Source organism: Leucoraja erinacea, chromosome 22, assembly GCF_028641065.1.
Source record: "Leucoraja erinacea ecotype New England chromosome 22, Leri_hhj_1, whole genome shotgun sequence".
Classification (NCBI taxonomy): domain Eukaryota; kingdom Metazoa; phylum Chordata; class Chondrichthyes; order Rajiformes; family Rajidae; genus Leucoraja; species Leucoraja erinaceus.
Window position 1 is genome coordinate 13,603,720 of NC_073398.1, and position 27,834 is coordinate 13,631,553.

At 40.9% G+C, this 27,834-nt stretch overlaps 1 protein-coding gene across 1 annotated transcript; it reads left to right on the top strand.

Moving 5' to 3' along the window:
* Window positions 1-1,804: 1,804 nt before the first annotated feature.
* On the top strand, window positions 1,805-27,478 carry LOC129707997 (mucin-2-like). Its single transcript, XM_055653549.1, has 12 exons — window positions 1,805-2,824; window positions 2,926-3,158; window positions 6,085-6,268; window positions 6,403-6,619; window positions 10,411-10,595; window positions 12,635-12,695; window positions 15,097-15,206; window positions 15,971-16,002; window positions 17,590-17,652; window positions 20,907-20,958; window positions 25,201-25,309; window positions 26,120-27,478. Exons 1-12 carry the CDS (start codon window positions 1,885-1,887, stop codon window positions 26,295-26,297), a joined length of 2,364 nt encoding a protein of 787 aa, XP_055509524.1. The 5' UTR covers window positions 1,805-1,884; the 3' UTR covers window positions 26,298-27,478.
* The last annotated feature ends 356 nt before the right edge of the window (window positions 27,479-27,834 follow it).

A 27,834-nucleotide genomic window follows, 5' to 3' on the forward strand; every position in this document is an offset into this window, starting at 1 on the left:
TATATTACTAAAAGTCTGATCTTGACCACTTCCTATTGTTCTGTATATTGATTTTAGAAAAAACGCTGCCACTTATGGCTGTAATTTTTGGCCATCTTACTCAGAGACCCCCCCCCCCCCGCTGCGCAGGACAAGAGGATTTTTCCCATCGATGAAAAATAAAAGTTATTAGTGTTTAAAGAATGTTGAGATTCTCTCTCCTGAAGGCCACGCACCTTCCAGAGGGACTCTAAAACCCGGAAGAGTTGAGTGCCTCAGCCAGTCTCTGCAAGATGGGGGAGCGAGAGAGTCACATCTCAGTCTGAGCTGTGAATAACAATGAATACATGTCTACTAAACTGTGAGTGGTTTTACTGACCTGTCAGTACCCTTAAAGTGGTTTGAAAATATAGTTTGGAAATGCTAAATCGGTGTTGCCTTTGGTTTTGAAATGCTACTGTGTTGCCTTTGGTTTAGAAATGCTAAAGCTGTGTTGCCTTTGGTTTGGAAATGCTAAAGCTGTGTTGCCTAATTAATGTTGCCTCGCCTAATTAAAGTTGCCTTTCCTAATTAAAGTTAAAACCCAGAAGTGTGGGCATGGCTCAGTCTCTGCAAGATGGAGGGATCGAGGGAGAGGTCACGACTCACTGTTTTTAGTAGCCTTGCACCCTGCTTGAAATGGTATGAAACTGCACTTGAATTTGGTGGCCTTGCACCCTGCTTGAAGTGGTAAGAAACTGCACTTGAATTTGATGGCCTTGCACCCTGCTTGTAATGGAATTTCAAGGAATAGCCATGAGTCAACTGCCAGCCCACCAGCCGTGAGTGAGTGAGCTGCCAGCACAACAGGCTTGAGTGACTGAGCCGCCAGCCCAAGAATCCATTTGGCTCACAATGTCCATACTAGCCCTCTGGAAACCAGTCCCTTCACCCTACAACAGCCAAACTAGTGATCCAGAAACCCCCCCCCCACCCCCCACCGCACTGGCCACCAACATTGGAATTGATGCAGAGGTGGAATATTGCGTTGGGGGACCAGCCCTCCCGTGTGATGCTGGGACCCAATGGGTCCCACTTAGTCTAGTTATATCTACTTCTACATTTATGGGAATGTGGAGCAACTGCGTATACCTGAGCAGCTGAGGTGTAGAGTAGAGTGCCCTGAAATGGGGGAACTATGTATAAACACTGCTGTAATTTCTACATGATGAAACCAAAATGTATAAAAATGGCCTTTAATATAATCTGACAATATGCATTTTAATCACATGTGTTTTTTTCTATTACAAATCTCAAATGGTGGAGTACAGAGGCAAATAAATAAATAATGGGTCTTTGTCCCAAACTTTATGGAGGGCACTGTATATACAGTAGTCACTCAGAAAGCAAAGCCCTTATCAGGACCATCAGGACAACCATTTTGGCAGTTGCACAGCGCTAAAATTGGAGCCTTACAGCACCAGAGAACCAGGGTCGACACCGATTATGGCCGCTGTCTCTATGGAGTTCGTACGTTCTCCCGGTGAACTTAGCATGTTTTTTCTGGGATCTCCGGTTTCCTCCCAAACTTCAAAGATATCCAGGTTCGTAGGTTAATTGGCTTGGTATAATTGTAAATTGTCCCTCGTGTGTGTAGGTATGCGGGGATCGGTGGCCGCTGTGGACTCGGTGGGCCAAAGGTCCTGTTTCCACGCTGTATCTCTAAATTAAAATAAACTAAAGACAAGCTAAATGTTTTCATTTATGCATATTAAATTAGTAGAAGCTTTGAAATTCTCAGCTAAATTGGAGAAAAGCATTTTGTATCATTACATCGTCTGATTATGTTTTCCATTTTTTTCAAATCTTACAGCACCTTGTGTTAACTGGTCAAAATGGTATAATGAAAATACACCTACCCTTCGAATGAGGTCAGACTATGAATTATTGAAGCAAATGCGCAGATCACTGTGTTCAAACCCCAATCATCAAATTACAGACATTCAATGTGAAGCTGTCAAATATCCACAGCGCCCCATCAGTGAGATGAAAGATAATGTTACATGTGATAAAGAGATAGGCCTTGTGTGTTCTTATGCTCCAAAGACATCTGAAGGTTTGATGTGTTCAGACTACAGGATAAGAGTTTGCTGTCAGCCTTCCACGCCACACACAACCACTATATTCCCTACAACATCAAGCATCACCTCCCTCCCGACCACAGAAACCACCCATCCTCCATACACCATCTCCCTCACTACTACTTCCCTTCCGACTACATCCCACCCTACATCCACTACCTCGCACCCTACATCCACCACTTCACACCCTACATTCACCACCTCCCTCCCAACCTCCTCCCACCCAACCACACTGACCACCTCCCATCCGACCACAACCACCACCTCCCATCCGACCACCTCACACTCGACCACCTCACACCCGACCACCTCACACCCGACCACACCCACCAACTCCCACCAGACCACCTCCTTCCCAACCACAGAAACCTCCTCCCTCACGACCACCACTTCCCACCAGATCACCTCCCTCCCGACCACCACCTTCCCGACCACACTGACCACCTTCCTCCCAACCACAACCACCACCTCCCTGCCGAACACCACCCTCCCGACGACAATGACCACCTCCCACCAGACCACACCAGCAACCTCCCACCCGACCACAACCTTCCTCCCAACCACAACCTCCCTCATGACCACCACCCTCCAGACCACACTGACCACCACGTCCCTCCCATCCACAACCATCATCCAACCAACATGTGCACTTGATCCAAAACCCAAATGTCAGAAATCTTCACGTATTTACAATGCGGAAGGCTGTGGGAAGTGGAATTGTTTTTGTGAGTAACTTTTACCTTTTGGATTAATTACTTTTAAATTTAAATATATTTTTAATCATTAACTTGTCTTGTCGATGAAAATTAATTTGTTTTGCTTCCAGGTCAATGCCTAATTTGGGGAGATCCTCACTACATCACATTTGGTGGTACACAGTACGATTTCTTTGAGAACTGCACTTACACTCTTGTAGAAGAACGGGTTAAAAAACACAATTTGACTGTGCTAATTGATAATTACTATTGTATTCCTAACATCGCCCTGTCTTGTGCAAAGGGGTTAATTATCCTTTATAATGGAAGTACTGTAACCATCTCTACCAGTGGGGATAAGCATGTAAGTGAATTACAACCAAACAACAAATCAATGTTGTTGTTCAACTGACTAAATCAAATTGGTTCATGCATATTACAAATAGGCTAGCGATGAATCAGCAAAACGTTGAAGATCAGAGGCTTGGTAAATGAGATAAATTTTCAGGAGATTTTTTAATAGACAGAATATTGAGAGTTGGAAATAGTTAACAGGGAGAATATGCGAGATTCATGCATGATGTTTAGGCTGAGCTACCAAATCGGGTGGTACACAAACAACATGTAGGTGTAGCAGGTGCGTCATTTTTGTGAGGGGTGCTATTATTGGTTGTGGAATGTAGAGATGAAACAAGCGACGTCAGTCTTCAAAGAAAATGTCAAATATTTTAGAGGCACGGGGAACTGCAGGGGCTCGAATCTTAAGTAAAGCACAAAGTGCTGGATGAACTCAGCAATGGACCGTTGATGAAGTAGGAGATAGAAAGCTGGAAGATTAAACATAGAAACATAGAAATTAGGTGCAGGAGTAGGCCATTCGGCCCTTCGAGCCTGCACCACCATTCAATATGATCATGGCTGATCATCCAACTCAGTATCCCGTACCTGCCTTCTCTCCATACCCCCTGATCCCCTTAGCCACAAGGGCCACATCTAACTCCCTCTTAAATATAGCCAATGAACTGGCCTCAACTACCCTCTGTGGCGAGAGTTCCAGAGATTCACCACTCTCTGTGTGAAAAACGTTCTTCTCATCTCGGTTTTAAAGGATTTCCCCCTTATCCTTAAGCTGTGACCCCTTGTCCTGGACTTCCCTAACATCGGGAACAATCTTCCTGCATCTAGCCTGTCCAACCCCTTAAGAATTTTGTAAGTTTCTATAAGATCCCCTCTCAATCTTCTAAATTCTAGAGAGTATAAACCAAGTCTATCCAGTCTTTCTTCATAAGACAGCCCTGACATCCCAAGATTGTAGCAAAGGCCAGCAGGTCTGGATATAGGTGGATATAGGTGATGGGGATTTGATTGGTGGATGTGTGGAATAAGTGACATCAAAAGGCTGGATGTGAAAAGAGATATAAATGTCTGATTAGGAGAGGAGAGTAGGAGTGAAATGCAAAGCCAGAGAGAGTGGTATGGGTGGACAGGGATAAGGGGGAGGGAAAAGAAGGGATAAAAATGAAAAATGTGACTAAGGGATGAGAGGTGAGTGAACCAAGGAGGAGAAAGGAGTGGGGTGGCTGAGCTGGTGAGAGGTGGTGGGAAAATACCTGCACATCATGGTTGGAGTGGGCAGAGGAAAGGGAGGAGGGTGAGGGAATATTACTTGCAATTGGAGAATTCAATGTGTACACCATTGGGTTGTTAGCTACCCAAACAGAATACATCAGGGTAGGCAAAAGAGAATCAGTGGATGTTTTTTACTTGGATTTTCAAAAGGCCTTTGATAAGGTGTTGCACGGGAGGCTGCTAAACAGGATGGCAGCCCATGGGACTAGCGGGAAGATACTAGCATGGATAGAAGGTTGGCTGAATGGCAGAAGGCAAAGAAGAGCAATAAAGGGAGCTTTTTCTGTTGGTTGCTGGTGACTAGTGATGTTCCGCAGGGGTCAGTGTTGGGTCAGTTACTTTTCAGGTTAAATATTAATGATTTGGCTAATGGAATTGATGGCTTTCTGGCAAGTTTGTGGAAGATACGAAGATAGGTGGAGGAGAAGGTAGTGTAGTGGAAGCAAGGAGTCTGCATAAGTATTTGGACAGGTTGGGAGAATGGGCAAAGAATTGGCAGATGGAATATAACGTAGCAAAGTGTGCAGTCATGCACTTTGGTAGCAGGAATAAAGCCATAGACTATTTTTTTTAAATGGGGAGAGGATTCAGAAATCAGATGTGCAAAGCGACTGGGGAGCGCTGGTGCAGGATTCTTGCCGGTTGAATTGGTAATAAGGAAGGCAAATGCAATGTTAGCATTCATTTTGAGAGGACTAGAATATAAAAAGAGGGATGCAATGCTGAGGCTTTATAAGGCTCTGGTCAAACCACATTTGGAGTATTGTGGGCAATTTTGGGCCACATATCTGAGGAAGGATGTGCTGGGAAGGGTCCAGAGGAAGTTTACAAGAATGATCCCAGGGATGATTAGATTAACATATGATGAGCATTTGACAGCTTTGGGCCTGTACTTTCTGGAGTTTAGAAGGACGAGGGGAACTCATTGAAACTTACCGAATAGTGAATAGTGAAATAGTGATAGAGTGGATGTAGAGAGGATGTTTCCACTAGTGGGAGAGCCTAAGACCAGAGAGCACAGCCCCAGGATGAAAGGATGTACCTTTAGAAACGCGATGAGGAGGAATTTCTTTAGCCGGAGGGTGGGAATTTGTGGAATTCAGATCCACAAACAGCTGTGGAGGCCAAGTCCTTGACGTATTGATTAGTATGGGTATCAAAGTTTATGCGGAGAAGGCAGAAGAATGAGGTTGAGAGACATAGATATATCAGCCATGATTGAATAGTGGGGCAGACTTAATGGGCCAAATGGTCTAATTTTGGTCCTATGATTAAGAACTTATGAGGTCCTGTTTCTCCAGCTTGCGGGTGGGGTCACTCTGGCAATGGGGGAAGCCATAGACTGGAAAGTCAGTAAGGAAACGGGAACGGGAGTTAAAATAGTTAGCAAGTGTTCGCCAAAACAGTCGCCGAGGCTACGATTGGGCTCGCCAATGTAAAGGAGGACACATCGGGAGCACTGAATGCAGTAGACAAGGTTTGAAGAGACAAGGTCAAATGTTTAATAGTGTAAACATGTACAATAAAGAGTGGGATAGTAGAATCTGTGGAATCAATTTAACACCTGTTCAACAGTTTAATTACCAAAATACATTACATACAATACATTGTGAAATACATCAGATATTTAAGGATTTTTTTGACACTGTACATCTTTACAGATATCTTTTGATGGAGAATTGGTGACTGCTCCCTACAGTTTGAATGGAATTGACATATATTCAGAGAAAGAAAGAACATATATTTCTATTCCGAACATCCTTACAAATATAATGACCTCTGGAGATACCTTTCAAATTACACTATCACATCAATACTTTCTGAATAATACCCAAGGACAATGCGGTAGGTCTACTTTACATTTTCAATCCTATTTACATAATAAATGTTAAAATGAGATTTGTGCTTGTGAGAATGCTTGTTATTAGTAAGATGGTTAATACCATGAGATTCACCTCAAACTGACTTGTTGCCCAAAGGCTCTTGCGTAGAACCTGCAGTTGATGAATGCAGGCGAAGGAACGGGGAAGTCATGCCGGCAGACTGCTGCCACGCCACTGCAAATGACTGGAGGGTTTCTGATCCAAATAAACCCTATTGTGAATCTGCACCTAAAAACATGCCTTGTACCAGTCCTCCACCTCCCACTCCACCCTGCCATTCTGGATCCACAATTTGCGACATACTTTTAGAAGAGTAAGTGAAATGCTTCCATCATTTTTTATTTAATGGAAATCAGTAAAATGCATTGTACCTTTAGTGAATTTATCCACTTAAGGTTAATTTACAGATTAATCCGCACTACTGCTGTTATAGCAACTATCATATGTCTAATACCTCATGAATGGCTGCATTAAAGCAGAGAACTACTTCAAAACCAATGCTAGAAATGTTTTATGTCAAAACGAAGACTTTTTTTATGTTTGTGTAAAACACAACGTACCGTAGGAACTCAGCAGGTCACATGGCATCTGTGGACAGAATGGACAGGAGATGTATCGGGTCAGGACCCTTCTTCAGACCCTTATATTCATGCAGCTTGATATTCTACTTATTTCAAAGGGACAATTGATTCCAATGCTGGGCAATTCAGGTGCTTCAGTTTAAGCTGATACTGCAAATGATCCTGGTGACAGATTTCAGTTTGCATTAAATTATCTTCTGCAGCTTCTAATAAATGTGGTGGAGCTCAGCTGTACCGTACATGGTTCTAGATCATGTACCGTGTACCACAGAAAACGTGAGCATATATCAGCTGCAGATAACATCCAGTAGTAGGATCTCGACTGAACTATTTCTGAATATTATTTTCCAATTCATTGACAATGTTTCCACTGTTTATTAGATGTGCCCTCTTTTAAGCTTTAGGGTACCTAAGCTCCCAATCATATCAAGTTTGCCTACTTTAGTGAAAGCGTCCTTTATTTTAATTTCTGGTACATAGTCAGATTTAAAAAAATTAATGAACTGTTAACAATAGTTCAAAATTTTTTGTAACTAGAGACAAACATGATTTTAATTAACATAAATATATTAATTACAAACCTCATTATCGAATAATTTTTTTTAATAAGGTTTAGATGGTTTGTAGTGTTCTAAGGCTTGGCCATTGAAGTACTTGTCTAGATGCTGCTGAAACAATTGCGTAAGTATCCAACTCTGCCATCTCTTCAGGAAGCAGAATCCAACCACCCTGTGCAACTAAAACAATGCCTTCTAATCCCCTTGAAACTCTTACCTCAAACCTTCAACCCATGCCCTCTTGATTTTGACACCTCACCATGTATACGAGTTTTTACTCTTCACCTCATCATTTCATGTTTCTCAGTCAGGTCACCCCTCAGTCTCCCTCACTACACTCATATTTTGCTTGTCTCCCCTAATCACTATAATGCTTCAGACTGGGTCCCACCCTGGTGTATCTCCTCTGCATCCTTTACAGTACAATGTCATTCTTCCTAATAGCATGATGACCAGAAAATGACCATAACATACCACCTGTGGCCGAGCCAATATTTCATTAATTTGTAACGTGACATGCCAGCTCATATATTCTATGCCACAGTCAATGAAGGCAAGCACTCTTCAACACCGGATCCACCATGCTGCCATTTTTGGGGATGTATGGACTTGTATTCCAAGGTCCCTCTATTCATCAACGCTCTCTCAAGCCCTACCATTTAAGATGCACATTGCATTCAGAAAGTATTCAGACCCCTTCACTTATTCTACATTTTGTTACGTTAGTCTTATTCTAAAATGGATTAAATTCGTTTTTTTTTATCATCAATCTACAATCTACACACAATACCCCATACTAAAAAAGTGAAAATTGGTATTTAGAATTTTTTGCAGTAATTAAAAAGAAATAACTGAAATATCACGTTTACATAAGTATTCAGCCCCTTTGCTATGACACTCAAAATTGAACTTAGGTGCATCCTGTTTTCATTGATTATCATTGAGATGTTTCTACAACTTGATTGGAGTCAACTAGTGGTACATTATATTGATTGTACATGATTTGGAAAGGCACACACCAGTCTATATAAAGTCCCACAGTTGATATTGCATGTCAGAGCAAAAACCAAGCCATGAAGACGAAGGAATTGTCCATAGAACTCCGAGACACAGATCTGGAGAAGGGTATAAAACAATTTCTGCAGCATTGCAGGTCCCGAAGAGCACAGTGGCCTCAGTCATTCTTGAATGGAAGAACGTTGGAACCACCAGGAGTCTTCATAGAGCTGGCCGCCCGGCCAAACTGACCAATCGGTGAAGAAGGGCCTTGGTCAGGGAGGTGACCAAGAGCCCAATGGTCACTCTGACAGAGCTCGAGAGTTTCTCTGTGGAGATGGGAGAACCTTCCAGAAGGACAACTATATCTGCAGCACTCCACCAATCAGGCCTTCATCACTCTATCATAGTGGCCAGATGGAAGCCACTCCTCAGTAAAAGGCACATGACAGCCCGCTTGGAGTTTGCCAAAAGGCAAATAAACAAGATTCTCTGGTCTGATGAAACCAAGATTAAACTCTTTGGCCTGAATGCCAAGCGTCACGTCTGGAGGAAACCAGGCACCACTCATCACCTGGCCAATACCATACCTACGGCGAAGCATGGGGTTGGAAGCATGAAAGATGAACGGAGCAAAGTACCAAGAGATCTTTGATGGAAACCTGCTCCAGAGCGTTCCGGACCTCAGACTGGGGCGGAGGTTCACCTTCCAACAGGACAACGCCCCTAAGCACACAGCCAAGACAACGCAGGAGTGGCTTCATGACAAGTCTGTGAATATTCTTGAGTGGCCCAGCCAGATCCCAGACTTGAACCCGATCAAACATCTCTGGAGGGACCTGAAAATAGCTGTGCATCGACGCTCCCCATCCAACCTAACAGAGCTTGAGAGGATCTGCAGAGAAGAATGGGAAAAATTACCCAAATACAGGTGTACCAAGCTTGTAGCATCATACCCAAGAAGACTTGAGGCTGTAATCGCTGCCAAAGGTGTCTCAAGAAAGTACTGTGTAAAGCGTATGAATACTTATGTAAACGTGATATTTCATTTATTTCTTTTTATTTACTTTGCGAATATTTCTAACCACCTGTTTTCACATTCTTGTTATGGGGTATTGGGTGTAGATTGATGATTAAAAAGAAGAATTTAATCCATTTTAGAATAAGGCTGTAAGGCAACAAAATGTGGAAAAGGTGAAGGGGTCTGAATATTTTCTGAATGCACAGTACATCCTACCCTCATTTTCCTTCCTTCTAATGGTTAGTAACGCTCTTTTTTCTACCCACTGATTCCTTACTGAGAAGGCCAATCTAACTCGGGACCATGCCCAGTGTTAAATCAGAAGTGCCCCTTAGACTATACCATGCAAGCACATGGTGGAGTTGCACTTTGCTGCGATGTGCCCATGTGCATCTGATTGTTCTTGAACCAGCCCATTCATTGAACTTTCTGTCCACACAATACCTATGGACATACTTTTGATCAACAAATGCTTGAATGAAGCCTCTCAAACATCAAGGCTGCTCTGCTATTTAATAAAAATCAATAGCCTTTTCCAATCCCAACTTCAAATCCCACAGCCAACGATGAGCACGATGTAGCATTCTTGAATGCAGCAGGAGAAAAACTAGAAAAGTGAAATTGTGACTGGAGACTTGTTTTTAGCAAAAAACTCCATATATCTAAACAGCTTTTAACATTAACACAATATATACTTAGCGGTGTTTGAATCTCATCCTCATTCATTAGATAGGAGGCCATTTTCTCATTTATTATAAAATATGCCATTATTTTATGCAGCGAAGCCTACCTGTTAGTTAAAGAAACGAGTAGACAGTGGTTACCAGCATCCATATGAGATGAGCCGTACAATTGCTAATTATATTTATCAATGAGCAAGTTAGGCATACAAAATTATCACTCTAAGGAACAATTACTCTTATACCTCCTCTTTTGTTGCACATCATAGACCATTTGAAGAATGCAGAAATTATTTTCACCTGGAGATTTACCGGTATTACAACACTTGCCGCTTCGACCAATGCCACACAAATTCCACTGAAATTGCCTGTTCCAGTTTGCAAATTTATGCCACACTTTGTGGAAGCATCGGCATATGTGTTGATTGGAGAAAGTTTACGAAAGGCCACTGCAGTAAGTATGAAGTGACTGTAGTTGATAATCCAGATCATAACTATCACGAAAGAGTCAAATGTCCAGGGCATTTTACCCAGATGGGTTGATATGGGGGATATTTACATGTGATGATATCAAATGAAGCTTCAAAAGTAGCAAGGCCAGCAGCATAATCAAGGACGAGTCACACCCTGGCCACTCCCTCTTCTCGCCCTGTCCCTTCAGGCAAATGGTATAGAAGTGTGAAAACGCACACCTCCAAATTCAGGAACAGTTTCTTCCCAGCTGTTGTCAGGCAACTGAATCTTCCTACCACAACCAGAGAGCAGTCCTGAACTACTATCTACCCCATTGGTGATCCTCAGACTATCCTTGATCAGACTTTGCTGACTTTACCTTGCACTAAACATTATTCCCTTATCATGTATCTATACACTGCTGTAAATGGCTCGATTGTAATCATGTATAGTCTTTCCGCTGACTAGTTAGCACATAGAAACATAGAAACATAGAAAATAGGTGCAGGAGTAGGCCATTCGGCCCTTCGAGCCTGCACCGCGATTAAATATGATCATGGCTGATCATCCAACTCAGTATTCCATCCCTGCCTTCTCTCCATACCCCCTGATCCCTTTAGCCACAAGGACCACATCTAACTCCCTCTTAAATATAGCCAATGAACTGGCCTCAACTACCTTCTGTGGCACACAACAAAAACATTTCACTGTACCTCTGTACACGTGACAGTAAACTAAACTGAATTAAACTAAGGATTCCCAGTGTTCATTAAACTATAGAACATTAAGTGATTCTAATTTTCATATATCTACTTTGCAAGTGAATCCGATGACCTAATTTTGGAAAGGTAATTTTGTAAATATGCCATCCGCCATGAATTACTGCATCATGGTGGCCGAGTGATGAACTCTTCTGGTTTGTATTTCAATAGTTTGTTATTCCTGATAGGGTTCCTTAAAGTTCGAGTGTCAGATACAGCAGATATATTCACCTGCAAGTTTAATACCATAGGACTGCACAATGAAATGTGAATCATTCATTTTGCAGTTATCCATTTCAATATGGGATTAATGTCAGGTCCTCATGCCCAAATTTGCCTCAAACAAGGTTCCTCACTAAAAGGTTGCAGACCTTAAAAATGTTGAGGCACCGTAGAAGTTGCCTAGAAAATAATTTTAAAGATACATCACTGATAATATGTTTTTAAAAATCAAATCAAATAACAATGTAGGCACATAGTGCTGGAGTGACTCAGCAGGTCAGTAACGGAATTAATGTTCTGCAGTGTCATGAATACTGGGAGTCCTTAGTTAAGTTTAGATTTGTTTATTGTCACATGTACAAAGATACGGTGGTAAGCTTTTGTTGCGTCAGGTCAGGGAGTATCTTTGGTGAACATGGATAGATGACATTTCGGGTCAAACCCTTCTTCTGACTCCCACCGTTCATTTACTCCAGCACTTTGTGTCTGTCTTTTTTGGCAACAAACATCTGCATTTTCCTGTATTCACTTGTTGACAAGATAGGGTGTTTTATGACATTACCATTCATACACTATTTAAATTCTTCAATTATAATTTAGAATTCATCTGCCTGAATTTTAAAATTACCACACTTAGAGGAAATCACTCAGCACATTGGGTTCGTGCTGGCTCCCAACAGAGCAAACTTATCAGTCTTATTCTCTTTTCCTTTTCCTTGTTACCTGTAGTCTTGTAACCTATTTTCTCTCATACCTGCCCATCAACTCTCCTTTTTATTGCCTCTTATTTACAGCAGGGCACTTTTTAGTGTAGTCAATTAACCTATCTTAAATACTTGAGCTGTGGGAGGAAACCATAGGTAGAAACCCACATAGTTACAGGGAAACTCCACACAGACAGTATCCAGATTCAGGATCAAAACCATATGCATGGAACTGGGAATCACACCATCTGCAGCATTACTATGTTGTAACTGGCATTTATTTCTGAATTGATTGTTAATATTTATTTGTTTATTTAATGTTAACCATTTCACATCTATCTTTGCTTTTCAAGATTATAGCTGTCCCAAAGGATTAGCTTACCACCCTTGTGTCAGTCAGGACATTGATCACAGGTAAGTAGTGTACATTATCAGATATGCATTGAGGGAACTGTATGATGAAGCCCAATTTGTTGGCAGTCAGATATTATACAATTTTTTTTAATGAATTTTGATTGAAAAATGTTTTCTGATCTATATTGTACATCTAACTGAATGTACCTAACACCACACCTCTGTCACCATGGTTATACCTTAGGATCCTCTAATAAGGAATTTAGAACCAAAACTATTTATCTGAAAAACCATTGACAAAACATTTTTTTAATTTTTAACTTAGTATAACCAACTCCTGGAGAATATTCCAGATTTAGCTCACCAATGATAAAATACATCAATCGTGTGCAAAGTTAAATTGTGACTTCACCGAAGTATGTTAAAGACAATAAAATTAAACAGCCTGCTTGAACATGCTACCCCAAAAATAGAAAAGCCTGGAAACAATCAGTAGCCTGAAGACAGAGAAACAGAATTATCATTTCATGTCAAAGAACCGTAGTCACTGCTGGGAAAATGGCAACAACAGTGGCTTTTAGGCACCAAAAAAATGTAGAAGTGAATCTCTGCAGAGTCATAGAGAGACACAGCATGGAAACAGGCCCTTTAACATTGTCTCTGCGAGTCACATTTGCTTGCATTTGCCACCCTATTTTTGGTCCACAGCCAGTTATAGTGAACCCTTCTAACTCTATACCTGTCCAAATGTATTTTAAAAGTTGTAATTTATTCTGCTTCTGTAGATTCTGCTGGCAGTTCATTCCAGATATGGACTACCCTGTGAGTGGAAAAGATGTCCCTGAGGTCCCTCTTAAATATCTCCCCTCTCAACTTAAGCTTATGCCCTCTACCCTAGGAAAAAACTATGAGCATTCACTTCATCCATACCCCTCATGAGTTTGTACACCTCAATAAGGTCACCCCTCAGCCTCCCTTGCTCCAAAGGAACAAGTCCCAACCTATCCAGTCTTTCCTTATAACTCAAGCTTGCAAGCCCAGGTCACTTACCGGCAAATCTCTTCAGCACCTATTCCAACTTAATGTCATCTTTCCTCTAGCTGGATGAACAGTATTGCACACAGTACTCCAAATGTGGTCTCACCAACAAATTGTGCAGCAGCATCATGATGCACTTTTGTACTTAATACTCTTCCTAATGAAGGCAAGTGTACTAACAGCCAAACACCTTCTTTGACGCAGTGGAATGGAAGTGAGTGGTAGTGGAGGGAAGGAATGGGATGTCACCTTAAAGTATGACAATTTTGTTAGGGCTCGTTTAGGTTTATCCATGTGTTGCAGAGAAAAATAATTAGCCACTCAACCCGTTCTCGGGTTGGATAAATACATACTTATTTGATCTGTCTATCACCTTGAGGTAGAAAGAAGTGGTTTATTACCAGCGCTGTGTACAGTCTTTCTCTGATTGCACAAAATATGGCATTTTAATGCATATTTAGAACTCGGTTACAGCATCTCCACAAACGCACAGATACAGATCTCAACAAATGCACAGCGTCACTGCTTGACCAACTCAAGAGGAGAAGGTGACCAGTCAGCTACGTCTGACATCAACATGCTTACACAATCATCTTGTGTTCACACATTTCTGGTCAGGTAACCTTGGGCCTAAAACATGCTTTTGAGGCCTTGGGTTGCCATGATGATGGTACGAGAGGCAGGTTTGTTACATCCATGTACCACATTCTTCTCTGGGCCCTTCTTGTATCTCTTCTCATATTGCCATAGAAGATCAGGTCAGGCTTATTTGGTGTGTCACAACTAAATGTTTGACTCACTGTGCTTCTATAATATAATATGTAAGTTAACCCTACAGTCTATGATCCACTGTCCATGTCATATATCACATCATATGACACAATTATGTTATCTAAAACCCTGGGACCACGAAGGCCTCACTGAACACTTAGGACACTCAGCGAGCATCTTGGGTAGAACCAAGAAAGACAAGGCAGTGGAGAATCTGTGTAATGAGTGCAGCAGTGGATCCTACTGAACATATTCTGGACCATATCTTCATTCAGAAGGTAGGGAGAATATATATTTTTCCTTATCAGCAATCCAAAGAGCACAATTCTCTGGGTGAAGAAGTTTTTCCTCATCTCAATCCTAAATGTCCTACCCCTTCGTCTTAAACTGTGATCCCTGGTTCAGGGCTCCCCAAACATCGGGAACATTTTTCCTGCATCGAGCCTGTCCAATCCTTTAAGACTTTTATATGTTTCTATAAGATCCACTCTCATGTTTCTAAATTCCAGTGAATACAAGCCCAGTCAACTCATTCTTACATCACATGTCAGTCCTGACATCCCTTGACCCCAACTCAACAGCCCCCAACTTTATATCTGTTGGTTTAATGGATGTACTCATTTCAATTCCTTCAAATAAACTTGTTTCTCAGCACGATTCACCGCAGCCGAAATGGAAACACACCATCCTCTCTGACAGAGCGCTGCATGTGTCCATCAGGAACAATTCATTCTAAAAACGGGACAGAATGCATAAACACAAGTGAGTTGTTTAATTTTTTAAGTGAAATATGGTACAGACTACCTAGAGTCATAATGCCATACAACATGGAAAGAGACCCTTCAGCCCAACTTGCCCATGCCAACCAAGATGCCCAATTTACACGTCCCACCTGCCTGCTTGGCCCATAACCCTTTAAACCTTTACTATTCATGTACCTGTCTAAATGTCTTTTAAATCTTTTTTATAGTACCAGCCTCAACTACCTCATCTGGCATCTAATTCCATATACTCACCACCCTCTGTGTGAAAAAGTTGTCCCTCATGTTCCTAATACATTATCATCTCTCACCTTAAACCTATGACCTCTGATTCTTGATTCCCCAACTCTGGGTAAAAAACTCCATTGTGCATTTACCCAATCTATTCCTCTCATGATCTTATACATCTCTAAACTCACCCCACATCCTTCTACACTCCACGGAATAAATTCCTAGCCAGCCCATATAGCTCAGGCACTTAAGACCTGGCAACATCCTTGTAAATCTTTGTTACACTCTTTTCAGCATAACAACAACACCCATAGCAGGGTGACCAAAATTGAACACAATACTCCAAATGTGGCCTCACCAGCGTCTTGTACAACTGTAACATAATATCCCAACTTCTATACTCAATACCTTCACTGAAGAAGGCAGACATACTGAAGCCCTTCTTGACCACCCTATCTAGGAAAGTGTTGCCACTACTTGATCATTAGTAGAACTTAATTAAATGTGTACTTAAAATTGTTCTCTAATTTACAGGTTGCATAGACAGTTTAGGAAACCCAAGATATGTAAGTGTTCATTTCATTACACCAACACATAACTAAAATACATTTTTTTATAATATTGCACTGAATTTAGGATAATTTACTTTGCATCCAAAAGGCCTGTAAATTGGATGATTGGCTAGGTTACCATGTTATAATTGTTGCTATATCTGCTGTCCTTCACATCTAGGTGCCAGGCTATGAACTTCTGTAATAACCTAACTTACCTTGCCTTGCATAATATAATTTCAAAAAACATGACAATAAATAACTTCTTGAATACATATAGATTGAATTCTACAAATATAGTGAACAAATTTGTTATTTTACCGTGCATCATGTAAAAAACAACATTCTACCATCCAAACAGTATGTGGAAGAAGTGAGGGGAGCCGATCAGAATTTGTGAAATAATGTTAGTGGGAGGGAGTGGCTTGAAATAGTTTCGAGACCTAGGAGGAAAGTGGAGGCAGAATCAAGCAGGGAACTGCTGAAGCTGGAAACTTGAGCACAAAAATAGTGCTGGAGGAACTCAATAGGTCAGGTATCATCTGTGGAGGTACATGGATAGATGGGTACTTTAGGTTGGAACCCTTCTTCATTCTGAAACACCATCTAACTATTTCCCTGCACTAATGCTGCCTAACCTATTGAATTCCTCAGGCGCTTTGTGTATTACGCTGGATTAGGGATGATGGGGGGGGGGGGAAGGATCAAGTGCTGGGGGCAGAAGGACTGCTGGGAAGGAGGCCTGGAAGATAAGAAGAGTTGCAGGGAGAGAAATTACGACCTTCGGTGTGAACGGTGGAAACGAAAGAGGATTGCTACAAAAAGACAGAGCAAGATGTCAGAATGAGCATGGAAGCTTCAATGGTGCAGAAGTTTGAGGAGAAAGAGAAAGAATTGAGACGTAGAGGGTGATTTCAGATCTAAGGTGGGGTGGGGAAATGACTCAGCGAAAGGATTAAGCGCGGTCAAGCAACGGGAGCATCAATGGGAAATTTGAAACATGGGGTCTTGGGAGAGGTGATGGTAAAATAAAAGATTAGCATCTGGTTATGGGGGCTTAGCACAAGAGTTCTGAGAAAGCATCAAAACCTGAGGAATTGTAGATTCTAAATGGGTTCAAATAAGCTATTCTCAGAAAACCTCCCATTTTTGGAAGGGTATATTTAGGCAATAATTACAGACCTATATTTAATCCAATTGTTAGTGTAAAAGTTAGTTGAAAAGCTTTGCATTTGAGTTCCAGAAATGGTTCAGATCCTTTTCTTCAGGGTGTTATACTGGTCAAATACATAAAACAGCTATTCATCATCAAGAGTTTTTATTGAGATCAGAGAGGAAAGTTAGCATCTTTATTCTATGACATGTTGCCAAGGGGTTTTTCTGATGATGCACCCAGAAATCCTGGAGAACCTAAATATGGTGAATACATCAATCTAGCAGTGAAGGAACGTATTGATTTTCCATTATTCACTACATCCAGGATATTTCTCAGTGCAGCCCAGTGAATATGTTTCTGTGGCATTAACTTAACTGTATTTTGTTTGGGGAAACAGCCCAATGACAAAGTTATATGACATCATTTTCTGCACATTTCATTCCTAGGATGGGGAAATATGGAGTGATCCCACTGATCAATGCATCTTGAAGAACTGCAATAAATCTCAAGTTGGTATCACATTTTTATTACACATGTCACACGTGTCATACGATAATAATGGAAGGCATAGATAGAGTTAATCTGTGGAACTCATTGCCACATGGGATTCTGGAGGACAAGTCAGTGGATATTTTTAAGGCAGAGATAGACAAATTGATTAGAACGGGTATCAACGATTATGGGGAAAAGGCAGAAAAATGGGATTAGGAGGCACAGATCAGGCATGATTGAATGACAGAGTAGACTCGAAGGGCTGAGTGGCCTAATTCTACTCCTATAACTTGTGAACTTGTGTGAAGACTGTCAACAACTGCACATCAAGAGTTGATAAATCTATTTAAAATAAAATTATCTGGAATATCATTACTTGATGAATAAATGAGGCAGCCCAGTGGCACATTGGTAGAGTTGCTGCCTTATGGGCCTGTCCCATTCAGGTGATTTTTAGGGGACTGCCGGCAACTGTCATAGTCGTAGCAGTTCGCCGAAAAAACGCCGAATGGACTAATGGGCCTGTCCCACTTAGGCGATTTTTTTAGGCGAGTGCCGGCGAATACAACAATGGAATTCATCAAATTCAGCACCAGCGACAACCTACGTTAACCTGGTGACAACCTACGACACCACCTACGTCAAGCTACATTCATTGGCGTCAAACCCACGGTCACCACTGTTGTAAAAAAATGTTGAAAATCCAGCGGTCAACCAGAAAGACACTACGACTCTTTGGGCGACTGGGGAGACTACTCACAGCCATACAGGCGACATCCTGGTGGCTACCGGCAACCTTGTGGCGATAGCCTAGTCGCCTGTAGTCACCTTAAAAATTGCCTAAGTGGGACAGGCCCATTACAGTCGTGGTCCCGAGTTCGATTCTAACTATGGGTGCTATCCGTATGGGGATTACGTGTTCTCCCTGTGACCGCGTGGGATTTCTCAGAGTGCTTTGGTTTCCTCCCACATTCCGAAGACGTGCATGTTTGCAGTTATTTGATTTCTGTAAATTGCCCTTTGTGTGTAGGATGTGAAACTGGGATAACGGGTGATTGTTGGTCAGCGCAGGCTTGGAGGGCTAAAGGGACTATTTCCACGATGTAGCTCTAAATTAAACTAAACTAAACTAATAATAATTTCAAACATATAAATTGCAAAAGTAATTGAAATTACCTTGAAATTAAATAATTTATCAGTACTAACCCCACTATTGAACAACCCCGCATTCAAACCTTCTCTCATCGACAACACATATCAACAATGGGATAGACTGGGGATTAGGAAAGTAGGGGATATGTATGAAGTGGGCAAACTGTTATAATTTCAACAATTAAAATTTAAATTTAAATTGAAGGATAATCAATATTTTAAATATATACAGGTATGTGACTTTATGAAGAAATATACACATAGATTCCAAACTATATTTTTAGACCCTTTAGAAGAAGCAATGAATATTAAGGCTGATTCACAAAAAATAATATCATACTTTTATAATAATATATTAAATAAAGAATCACCCTCAACAGAAGCACTAAGGGAAGATTGGGAACATGAGCTAATGATTAAGATCTCAAAGGATAGATGGGAAAAATATTTGATAAATACACATAACTGTTCTATTAATGCAAGACATAATTTAATTCAATTCAAATTATTACATAGGCTATATTATTCAAAAACGAGGTTGAATAAAATTTTATCCAAACGTCTCTCCCAGATGCGATAAATCTTTGTTTCAAAACGCTAATATAACACATTCATTTGTAGGATGTACAAAGTTGAATAAATTTTGGAGTGATATATTTGATATATTTACAAAGCTTTTCAAGTCAAGAATAGAACCCAAAACGTAATTAGTTATATTTGGAATAATAGGAGAAGATACCAATTTAAATAAAGACCAAAATGTTTTTTTTAATTATGGGTTAATAATTGGAAAAAATTGATACTTAAATTTTGTGAAAAATACAACCACACCAACTGTTAAAATGTGGATCAGGAATATGATGGACATAGCACGCCTTGAAGAAATGAGACTCCGACTAATAGATAAATATGACCAATTCTTAAGGAGTTGGTCTCCTTTCATCGACTTTTTGGAATCATGTGATGCAGCGGTACCGTAAAGATTGCTGATTTCAGTTCATGACGCGGATAGATCTACATCTCCGAATACAGATTTGAAAAATTCTCTTTTAAGGGGCATTCTCTTCTATTTCTACTTTCCACTTTTTCTTTTTTCTTTTTTATATACACACTTCACGTTTTTCTACTCTCTACCATCTATTTTTCCACTTTTTCCTCTTTCTATTGTTTTCTTTTTCTTGTCTTGCTTACTTCCTTTTCATAACATAAAACCAGAGGTTGTACATAGAATGTATTATGGTATGACATAGTTGGCACCTAAAATTAGGTTCCACTGTACTGTTTTGTACTGTATTAACTTCTAATAAAATAAAAAAAAAATAAAAAAAATAAAAAAAACAACAACAAAAAAATTGCAAAAGTAACTTAAGAATTATGGTGGCACAATTGTTCATTTACCGACGATAAATGAGATCAAGACACAAGGAACTGCAGTGGCTGGTTTACAAAAAAAGACACAAAGTACTGGAATAACTCAACAGGTCAGGGAACATTTCCAGAAGACATAGCTAGATAAGGTTTTGGGTCAGGACTTTTCTTCAGAGTAGCAAGGGAACAAGCAGAGTAGCAAGCAGAGAAAAGAGGTGGGGGCGGGACAAGGTCTGGCAAGCGTGGGGTGAATACAGGTTATGCATTGTGATTGAACTGTTGTGAGTAGCGGTAGATGGAATGTAGCCCTGGAATCATCCCTGGTTTAATGAGTGTAGAAAAGTATGCTGGAAGCAACCAAACATATCTGAAGATGATGAAGGTTCATCCTAGTGTAATCGTAATACAGGACTACATGCAGGTTGAACAGCAAAATAAGCACACAATGGGTCCAGATATCTGAGGCTTACACGGTTACACAGTTAGACTGAGACAAGATGATGTACGGAGTTGCAATGGCAAAGTCACATGGTTTTGGTGGTGGGAGTTATGGATGGGGTGAAGTTGTGGACCATGTGACCACTTATAGTTTAAGGCCAAGTGTGATGATCTATAAAATTGTATTTTAGCTGAAAATTACATAACTGCACATAATTGATGGGTGTTCTTGCTATTCGGTGTGATTTTAGTGCTAATACTATTCCAATGGAATTTAAATCATCAACTAACCATAACATTTTTGTGTGTTTAGATCATAACTTTTCGGAATAAGGATCACTGCTGTTCGTGTTCCTTGAAAACAGGTATGCATGTGACTTCTTTATTCCCATTCATATTGACTAAAAGTGCAGGACAGGTCTCACTTGTTTCAGCTGGTCTAAGAGCAGAGGAGTGCTGCTAAGCATGAAGAAAATAATCGCCACTGAAAGTGCAATGTCAGTTGTCTCCAGGATGAGTCTTTCTACATTTAGTTGCATTTGTCTTCATTTCTTCCTTTCGTGTTCGTTTTCTAGGTTTGCACAAAATCTGTGAGTCTTCAATTTACAACAAAAGTCTTTAATGCTTTACCTAATGCTGGCAGCAAGGCAACTCAAAATGGCTGTAACCACACACACTACAGACAGGATAAACTATATACAAAACATCTCCCTTTGTCCTGTGCAGCGCCACCTGCTGCATGGGAGGAGCAACGGGTCCTCCCACCCCACACAGTCCACCAAACATCACACTTCCACTGTTATTTTTCATACGTTCTGCAGATTTCAACATCTGGCTTTTGGAACTAACCAAAATTTGCAAATTAAGGCCAAGGAATTCATTTTTGAATTAATGGTAGAATGTTCCTTAATTTCACTTCAGCAAACAACTTTATCTCAATCACAGATCATTTGACATAAGTAGGGTGGGCACAACATACAAGCTGATAACAAAGTTTCAATTGAACCAGCTTGCAACTGAAGGGCCTGTCCCACTTAGGCGACGTTTTAGGCGAGATCAGGAAACTCTGCGCTCTCCTCATGATCGCCACATGGTCGCCACATGTTCGCTGGTGGCCTCTGGTGAGTCTCCTTCGAGAGGAGTTCGCCTCAGTATGGTCTCAGCAAATTTTTCAATATGTTGAAACATTTTCTGCGACCAAAAATTGGTCGCCATGGAGAAAATCGATACTTATGTAGTCGTGGGTGTAGTGATAGTGGGGTCACCATGTCGTTGTAGGTAGTCGAGGTAGCTGGAGGTGGTTTTAGTTAATCTCCTTTGCTGGCCGGGCATTTTCATTGGCTCATTGGGGAAGAAAATAAGTAATCACGAGTTTTCAGAACCAAGGAAACCCGACCAGTAATGTTAAATGCCCGCTAAACTTCACAGCTGTGTATCTCTGGCTTATTAAAAGTTGTCTGGCATCTTAAAAATGTCTCCACTCCTTCTCCCCCCCCACACTTCTTCCCCTTCTCCCCCCTTCTCCCCCCTCTCCCCAGTTTTAACCATCTTAAAGGACTTACCGTACACTGTACTACCCGCCCTTAACCTTCCTGTTCATCGCGGTGTGTGGCTGTATCACCTTGGCTTTGCAACATGTGAATTTCAGACAGCGTTCCCCTGCTTTCCCTGGCCCTCGCCTTTGTGATGTGTGTGTGGGTGTGTGTTCCGTTCTGACGGTCGGCGTTCCAGTTTGCGGTTTTTCAGGCGAGTGCCGCAAGCTTGAAGGTCGTAGGCAGTCCGCTGAAAAGTCGCCTAAGTGTCACGAAAAGTCGACGGGCCCTTAAGATTGAACTACTGGGATATCTCTCTGGTGACAGATGGGAAATACTGAGAACCCCAAATCCTTAAAATCATACTTTATCACGCATTATTTTTTGCTCAGGGAATATAGTCCTTTGGTTGGTTATACAGTAATAATGCCCCTGTCCCACTTAGGAAACCTGAACGGAAACCTCTGGAGACTTTGCGTCCCACCCAAGGTTTCCGTGCGGTTCCTGGAGGTTCCCGGAGGTTTTTGTCAGTCCCCCTAATGGTTGAAAGTGGTTTCAGCTTCTTCTATGTTCCCGTGATTATTTAAAAAAATTAAAAACCGGCTGTGACTAAAAATAGGTTGCCGTTTGAAAAATAAGTCGTTTTAATTTTTAGGAAGGTAAGACCTTCCACTACCTGCAACCTCCGGCAACTAGCATCGCAACCGGCTTCAACTAAAAAAATTACCGATTTTTAAAACGGCCGGTTTGTAATTTTTTGAAATAATCGCCGGAACATAGAGGTAGCGGAAACCACTTTCGACCATTAGGGAGACTGAAATAAACCTCTGGGAACCGCACAGAAACCTTGGATGGGGCGCAAAGTCTCCAGAGGTTTCCGTTCAGGTTTCCTAAGTGGGACAGGGGCATAATTCTTTCCAGATGAGCTTGCCAAGACCAAGGCTAACTAATTCAATTCCCCCCCTCCTCCCCCCCCCCCCCCCCCCCCTCCACCTTCTAAACATCCCCTGCTGGGATGACAAATTATACAAGTTCTTTGCTGCAAACAAAATGTGTTGGTAGACACAAAATGCTGGAGTAACAGTGGGTGAGGCAGCATCTATGGAGAGAAGGAATGGTGACGTTTCGGGTCGAAACTCTTCTGCAGACTTCAACAAAACATGTTGTTTGTGGTGTTCCTAATATCTTCAGGGCCAAGTTGTCTTCATAGATGTTAGTGAGGGTCTAACTTTGTGGGCACCCCATTAACTCCCTCATTTATCCCTTTGGTGCAGTCAGGCGACCAACTCAAAATCCTTCCATGTTCAAAAATAGCTCAGTGGAAATTAATAGTTCTGATAGGAATGCTCTGAGAGTCAGCACGGTGATTGACCTAAAGATCTTCTCCAATGTGTGAGAAATATAAAACAAAAACATAAAATATGAGATGAAAATTAGCCGTAAACCAAATCCCACCACTGGGTGAGCAATCCTCAGCATCTCCCGGGACCACACTAAAATTTTAATGTTAACATGTCCAATGTATTGAATAGGTAAATTGTGTAAAGCATTAACCAAATGTATCCGGTTGGCTCAATTACTATACTCCATAGCATAAACAGTTGTCTCCTTGGTGATTTATTTGGTTTTCATTATTTGGACTTCCAACTCAAAATATCCTCTCCTGACCAATATACTGATTGGTAGCACCACTGGGCTGAATTGGCACTCCAACCTTGGGATCTTTCTATTTAGTAAAGCACGGTTTCAAATGATGCAGTTCACTTGTTTGGGGCATCTGAGGGTGTAAGTAGGAGATAAATTATTCATCTTTTAATTTAATTTTCCTTTCTCCTCACTGTGAAATGACTGCAGCAATTACAAGGCTTCATTTTAGTCATCCAATTCTGCCGTTCATTATCCTCCATCATATTTATCATTCCATAACATTTTATGGAAGATAATATGATATTTTATGTTTTAGTTTAGTTTAATCTAGAGATACAGCATGGATGCAGGCCCTTTGGCCCACAAAATCCATGCTGACCTATGTTATCCCATTTTCCTATACACTCCCTATATACCAGAGACAATTTCACAGAGACCAATTAACATATAAACCTGCACATATTTCAGATTTGGGAGGAAACCGGAGCTCCCGATAGAAACCCACAGTCACAGGGAGAATGTGCAAACTCTACACAGACAGCACCTGAGGTCAGGATCAATCTGGGTCCCTGGTGTTGTGAGGCAGCAGCTCTACTAGCTGCACAATTGTTCCACTCTCAAACAGTTAGAGTCATAGAGTGATACAGTGTGGAAACAGGCCCTTCGGCCCAACTCGCCCACACCGGCCAACAATGTCCCAGCTACCCTAGTCCCACTTGCCTGTGCTTGGTCCATAACCCTCCAAACCTGTCCTTTCCATGTACCTGTCCAACTGTTTCTTAAACGATGGGATAGTCCCAGCCTCAACTACCTCCTCTGGCAGCGTGTTCCATACACCCACTGTGTGAAAAAGTTACTCCTCGGATTCCTATTAAATGTTTTCCCCTTCACCTTGAACCTATGTCCTGTGGTCCTCGATTTCCCTACTCTGGGTAAAATACTCTAACCATCTACCTGATCTATTCCTCTCATGATTTTATTATCCCTCTCTAAATCTCCCCTCGTCCTCCTATGCTCCATGGAATAGAGACCCAGCCTACTCAAACTCTCCCTATAACTCACAGCCTCTAGTCCTGGCAATATCCTCGTAAATCTTTCCTAAACCATTTCAAGCTTGACAAAATCTTTCCTATAACATTGTGCACAGAACTGAACACAAAATTCTAAATACGGTCTCACCAACATCTTATATAACTGCAACATGACCTCCCAACTTCTCTACCCAATACTCTGTCTCTTTCCATGGTAATCACCCATGGCCATAATTAACTAATTAATTTGCTTCCACTCCCTCCCCCCATCTTCTCGTTAAGGGGGATGATACTTATGAGAACTATAGAAATCGTGATTAGTCTATAGCAAGTAGAAATCATTTGTTTGTGCTATCCTATGAATTTTAACACGTTGTTTTCAATTATCTTTTTGTAGATGGTTGTCAGATAGTGTCTTATTCCAAAACTGCCACACTTGCAAATTCAAGTTGTTCAGCAGAAATTCATATGACAAAGTGTCAAGGAAGCTGCCCTGGAAATGTTGAGTAAGTATTTTGTTTGAATTTTTGAAGAACAAGGCTAGAGATTGTTGAGAGGAAATGCATGGGAAGATGTAATGGAGAGGCACAAAAGATGGCACAGCACAACATTTTTCAGCATGGAAGAACTGGAAGAATAGAAAAAGGGACCATTCATATTTCCCCCAAATTGCCCTTCTGACAATGTAATAGTCTGAGTAGAGGGCATAATGCAACATGAAACTAGATTGTTTTCTCTGGAGTAGTGAAAGCTGGCTGGGGATGGGGGTACCTGATAAAGGATTATAAACTCTCTGCCAGGACAGTGGGCCATGCTAAAAGTCTAACATATTGTAAAGAAAATTTGGACTTGACGGGTACAGGATGTCACCTTAAACACGATGATTCTTGTGCCCAAATCAGTGCCTAATGAATAATAGGATTGTCACTGAACTGTATACAAAATAAGAATTTCATTGCACTGAAGTACATGTGACATTAAAGTATCATCACTTTATTGTAGAGGCATTCAGATAGGCACTTGAACAGGCAGGAATAGAGGATATAGATCAAGTGTAGGCAGATGGGATTAGTTTAAATTAGCACCATGGTCAGCACAGATATTGTGGGCTGAAGGGCCTGTTCCTGTGATAAACCATATATGTTCTATGTTCAAAACAAAATACTGCAAGTGATTTTACACAGCAATAACTAAAGTTATGTAAACTCATGTTAAACCTAAATCAGATTTCTGATATGCAGGTTGTGAGATGAAAGGAAGTGTTGTTGATATCTTTAATTTGAAATGATACTGCTTAACACTCTCTTATTTTCCAGATTTGACACTGTTACTAACAGCATGGTAAAAGAGTGTACCTGCTGCCAACCTACTGAGACGGAAAATAGAACAGTGAATTTCAATTGTGGAAACGGTGATAGTGTGCCTTACAGCTATACGTACATAACATCCTGTGAATGCAATAGTAACAACTGTTACAATAAAGCACTGGCTTAATCAAGCACAATTCCTATTATCTGCTGATCCTGAAATATAAAATTATAACCAATTTTCAGATATCTTTTAATGATTTTCTTTATGTAGCATTCAGCTGGCTAGTCTCTTTAAAAATAAGGTATTTTCATCTGATTTTTATAAATTGTGGGATCATTTGAGTTATTAAAATTAATAAATGCACTAAAAGACATATCCTGTGAATTGTATTATTTTTCAATTCATTTAGGCTTTCAGTTTATTGAGGCTCAGTCCTCTAAAACAGCTGTGGCTGTAAATATCCTCCAGGTCAGAGACATTTTTGGAAAGAGAAAGTGTCCTGAAACAGCAGTTAGTTTCAATTGTTTTTCCACAGATAATATCGTTTTTTTTTAAATGTCATATTCCCAAGTCATAGCAGGTTAGAAGGATTTGGTTTATTGGCTGCACACAACTTTTCAAGACAAACTCTTCATGACTCAACACTGGATACCGATTGCTATCTGTGCTTTTTAGCAGTGGATCCGATACAATCTCCAAGTGAAGTATATAGGTTTACGTCATGTGTACCAAGGTACAGTGAAAAGCTTTATAATCAGATCAGATAATACTATACATAAATACAATCAACAGAAGTACAATAGATATAGCAAAGGGGAAGATAGGGAGTGCAGAATGTAATTCTCAGCATTGTAGCACATCAGTTCCACACAGTTTTATGTCCACAGTGGGGTAGAGGTGATCTTGTTTTATGGTACGAAGCGTATGGTACAAAAAAAGGTGCCATTCTATGGTAACATTTTGCCAGCAGCACAAAAGCAAAGGGTGAAATACAAATATTCTGAATTTATTTGGATCCAAGGAACAGCACAAGTCAGTACTGTAACTGACAATCTGCACCTGACAAACAAGTTTCACTTCTAACAATTCCCATTTCCAACAATTAACTGCACAGATTCAAGTTGTTTATGCAACAATCCAATAAATGCTCAGTTGGTGGAACTCAGTAAGGTGAAGCAGCATCAGTGGAGGGAGAGACTGTTGACATTTAAGGTCATGATCCTCGATCAGAACTAAAATATATGAAAGGATGGAACTCACAGTAAACATCCAGAAAATCAATATCTTTCATCTGCCCCTAAAACATTACTCTGCATCCAGACATCAAGAAGCCGTGGTCAATATTGCCCATGTCTCAGGAGCCACCTCTTCACGTGCAGATATCCAATATGTTAGCAAGGCCAGTGAACAGAATTCAATGAACAAAATTCCCAATCCAGCACAAAGCAGTGGTGATTCCTGCCTACTTATTGGTGTAACTACTGGTAGGAATCTTTAAAGCATTGGAGAAGATCACCAACACTACCACTGCAAGATTCTCCAATCCTCCATGGCAGGCAAGCTAAATTCAGTGTCCTATCCTAAATTGAAAAGGTGGAGAAGCTATTCAGGAGACAGAAAAGGCAGAAATCTCCAGGACTGGACAATGTTTCCCCCTCTACCCTCAAGCTCTGTGCTGAACAACTGGCACCAGTTTTCAACCAGTCCCTGCAAAGCTGTA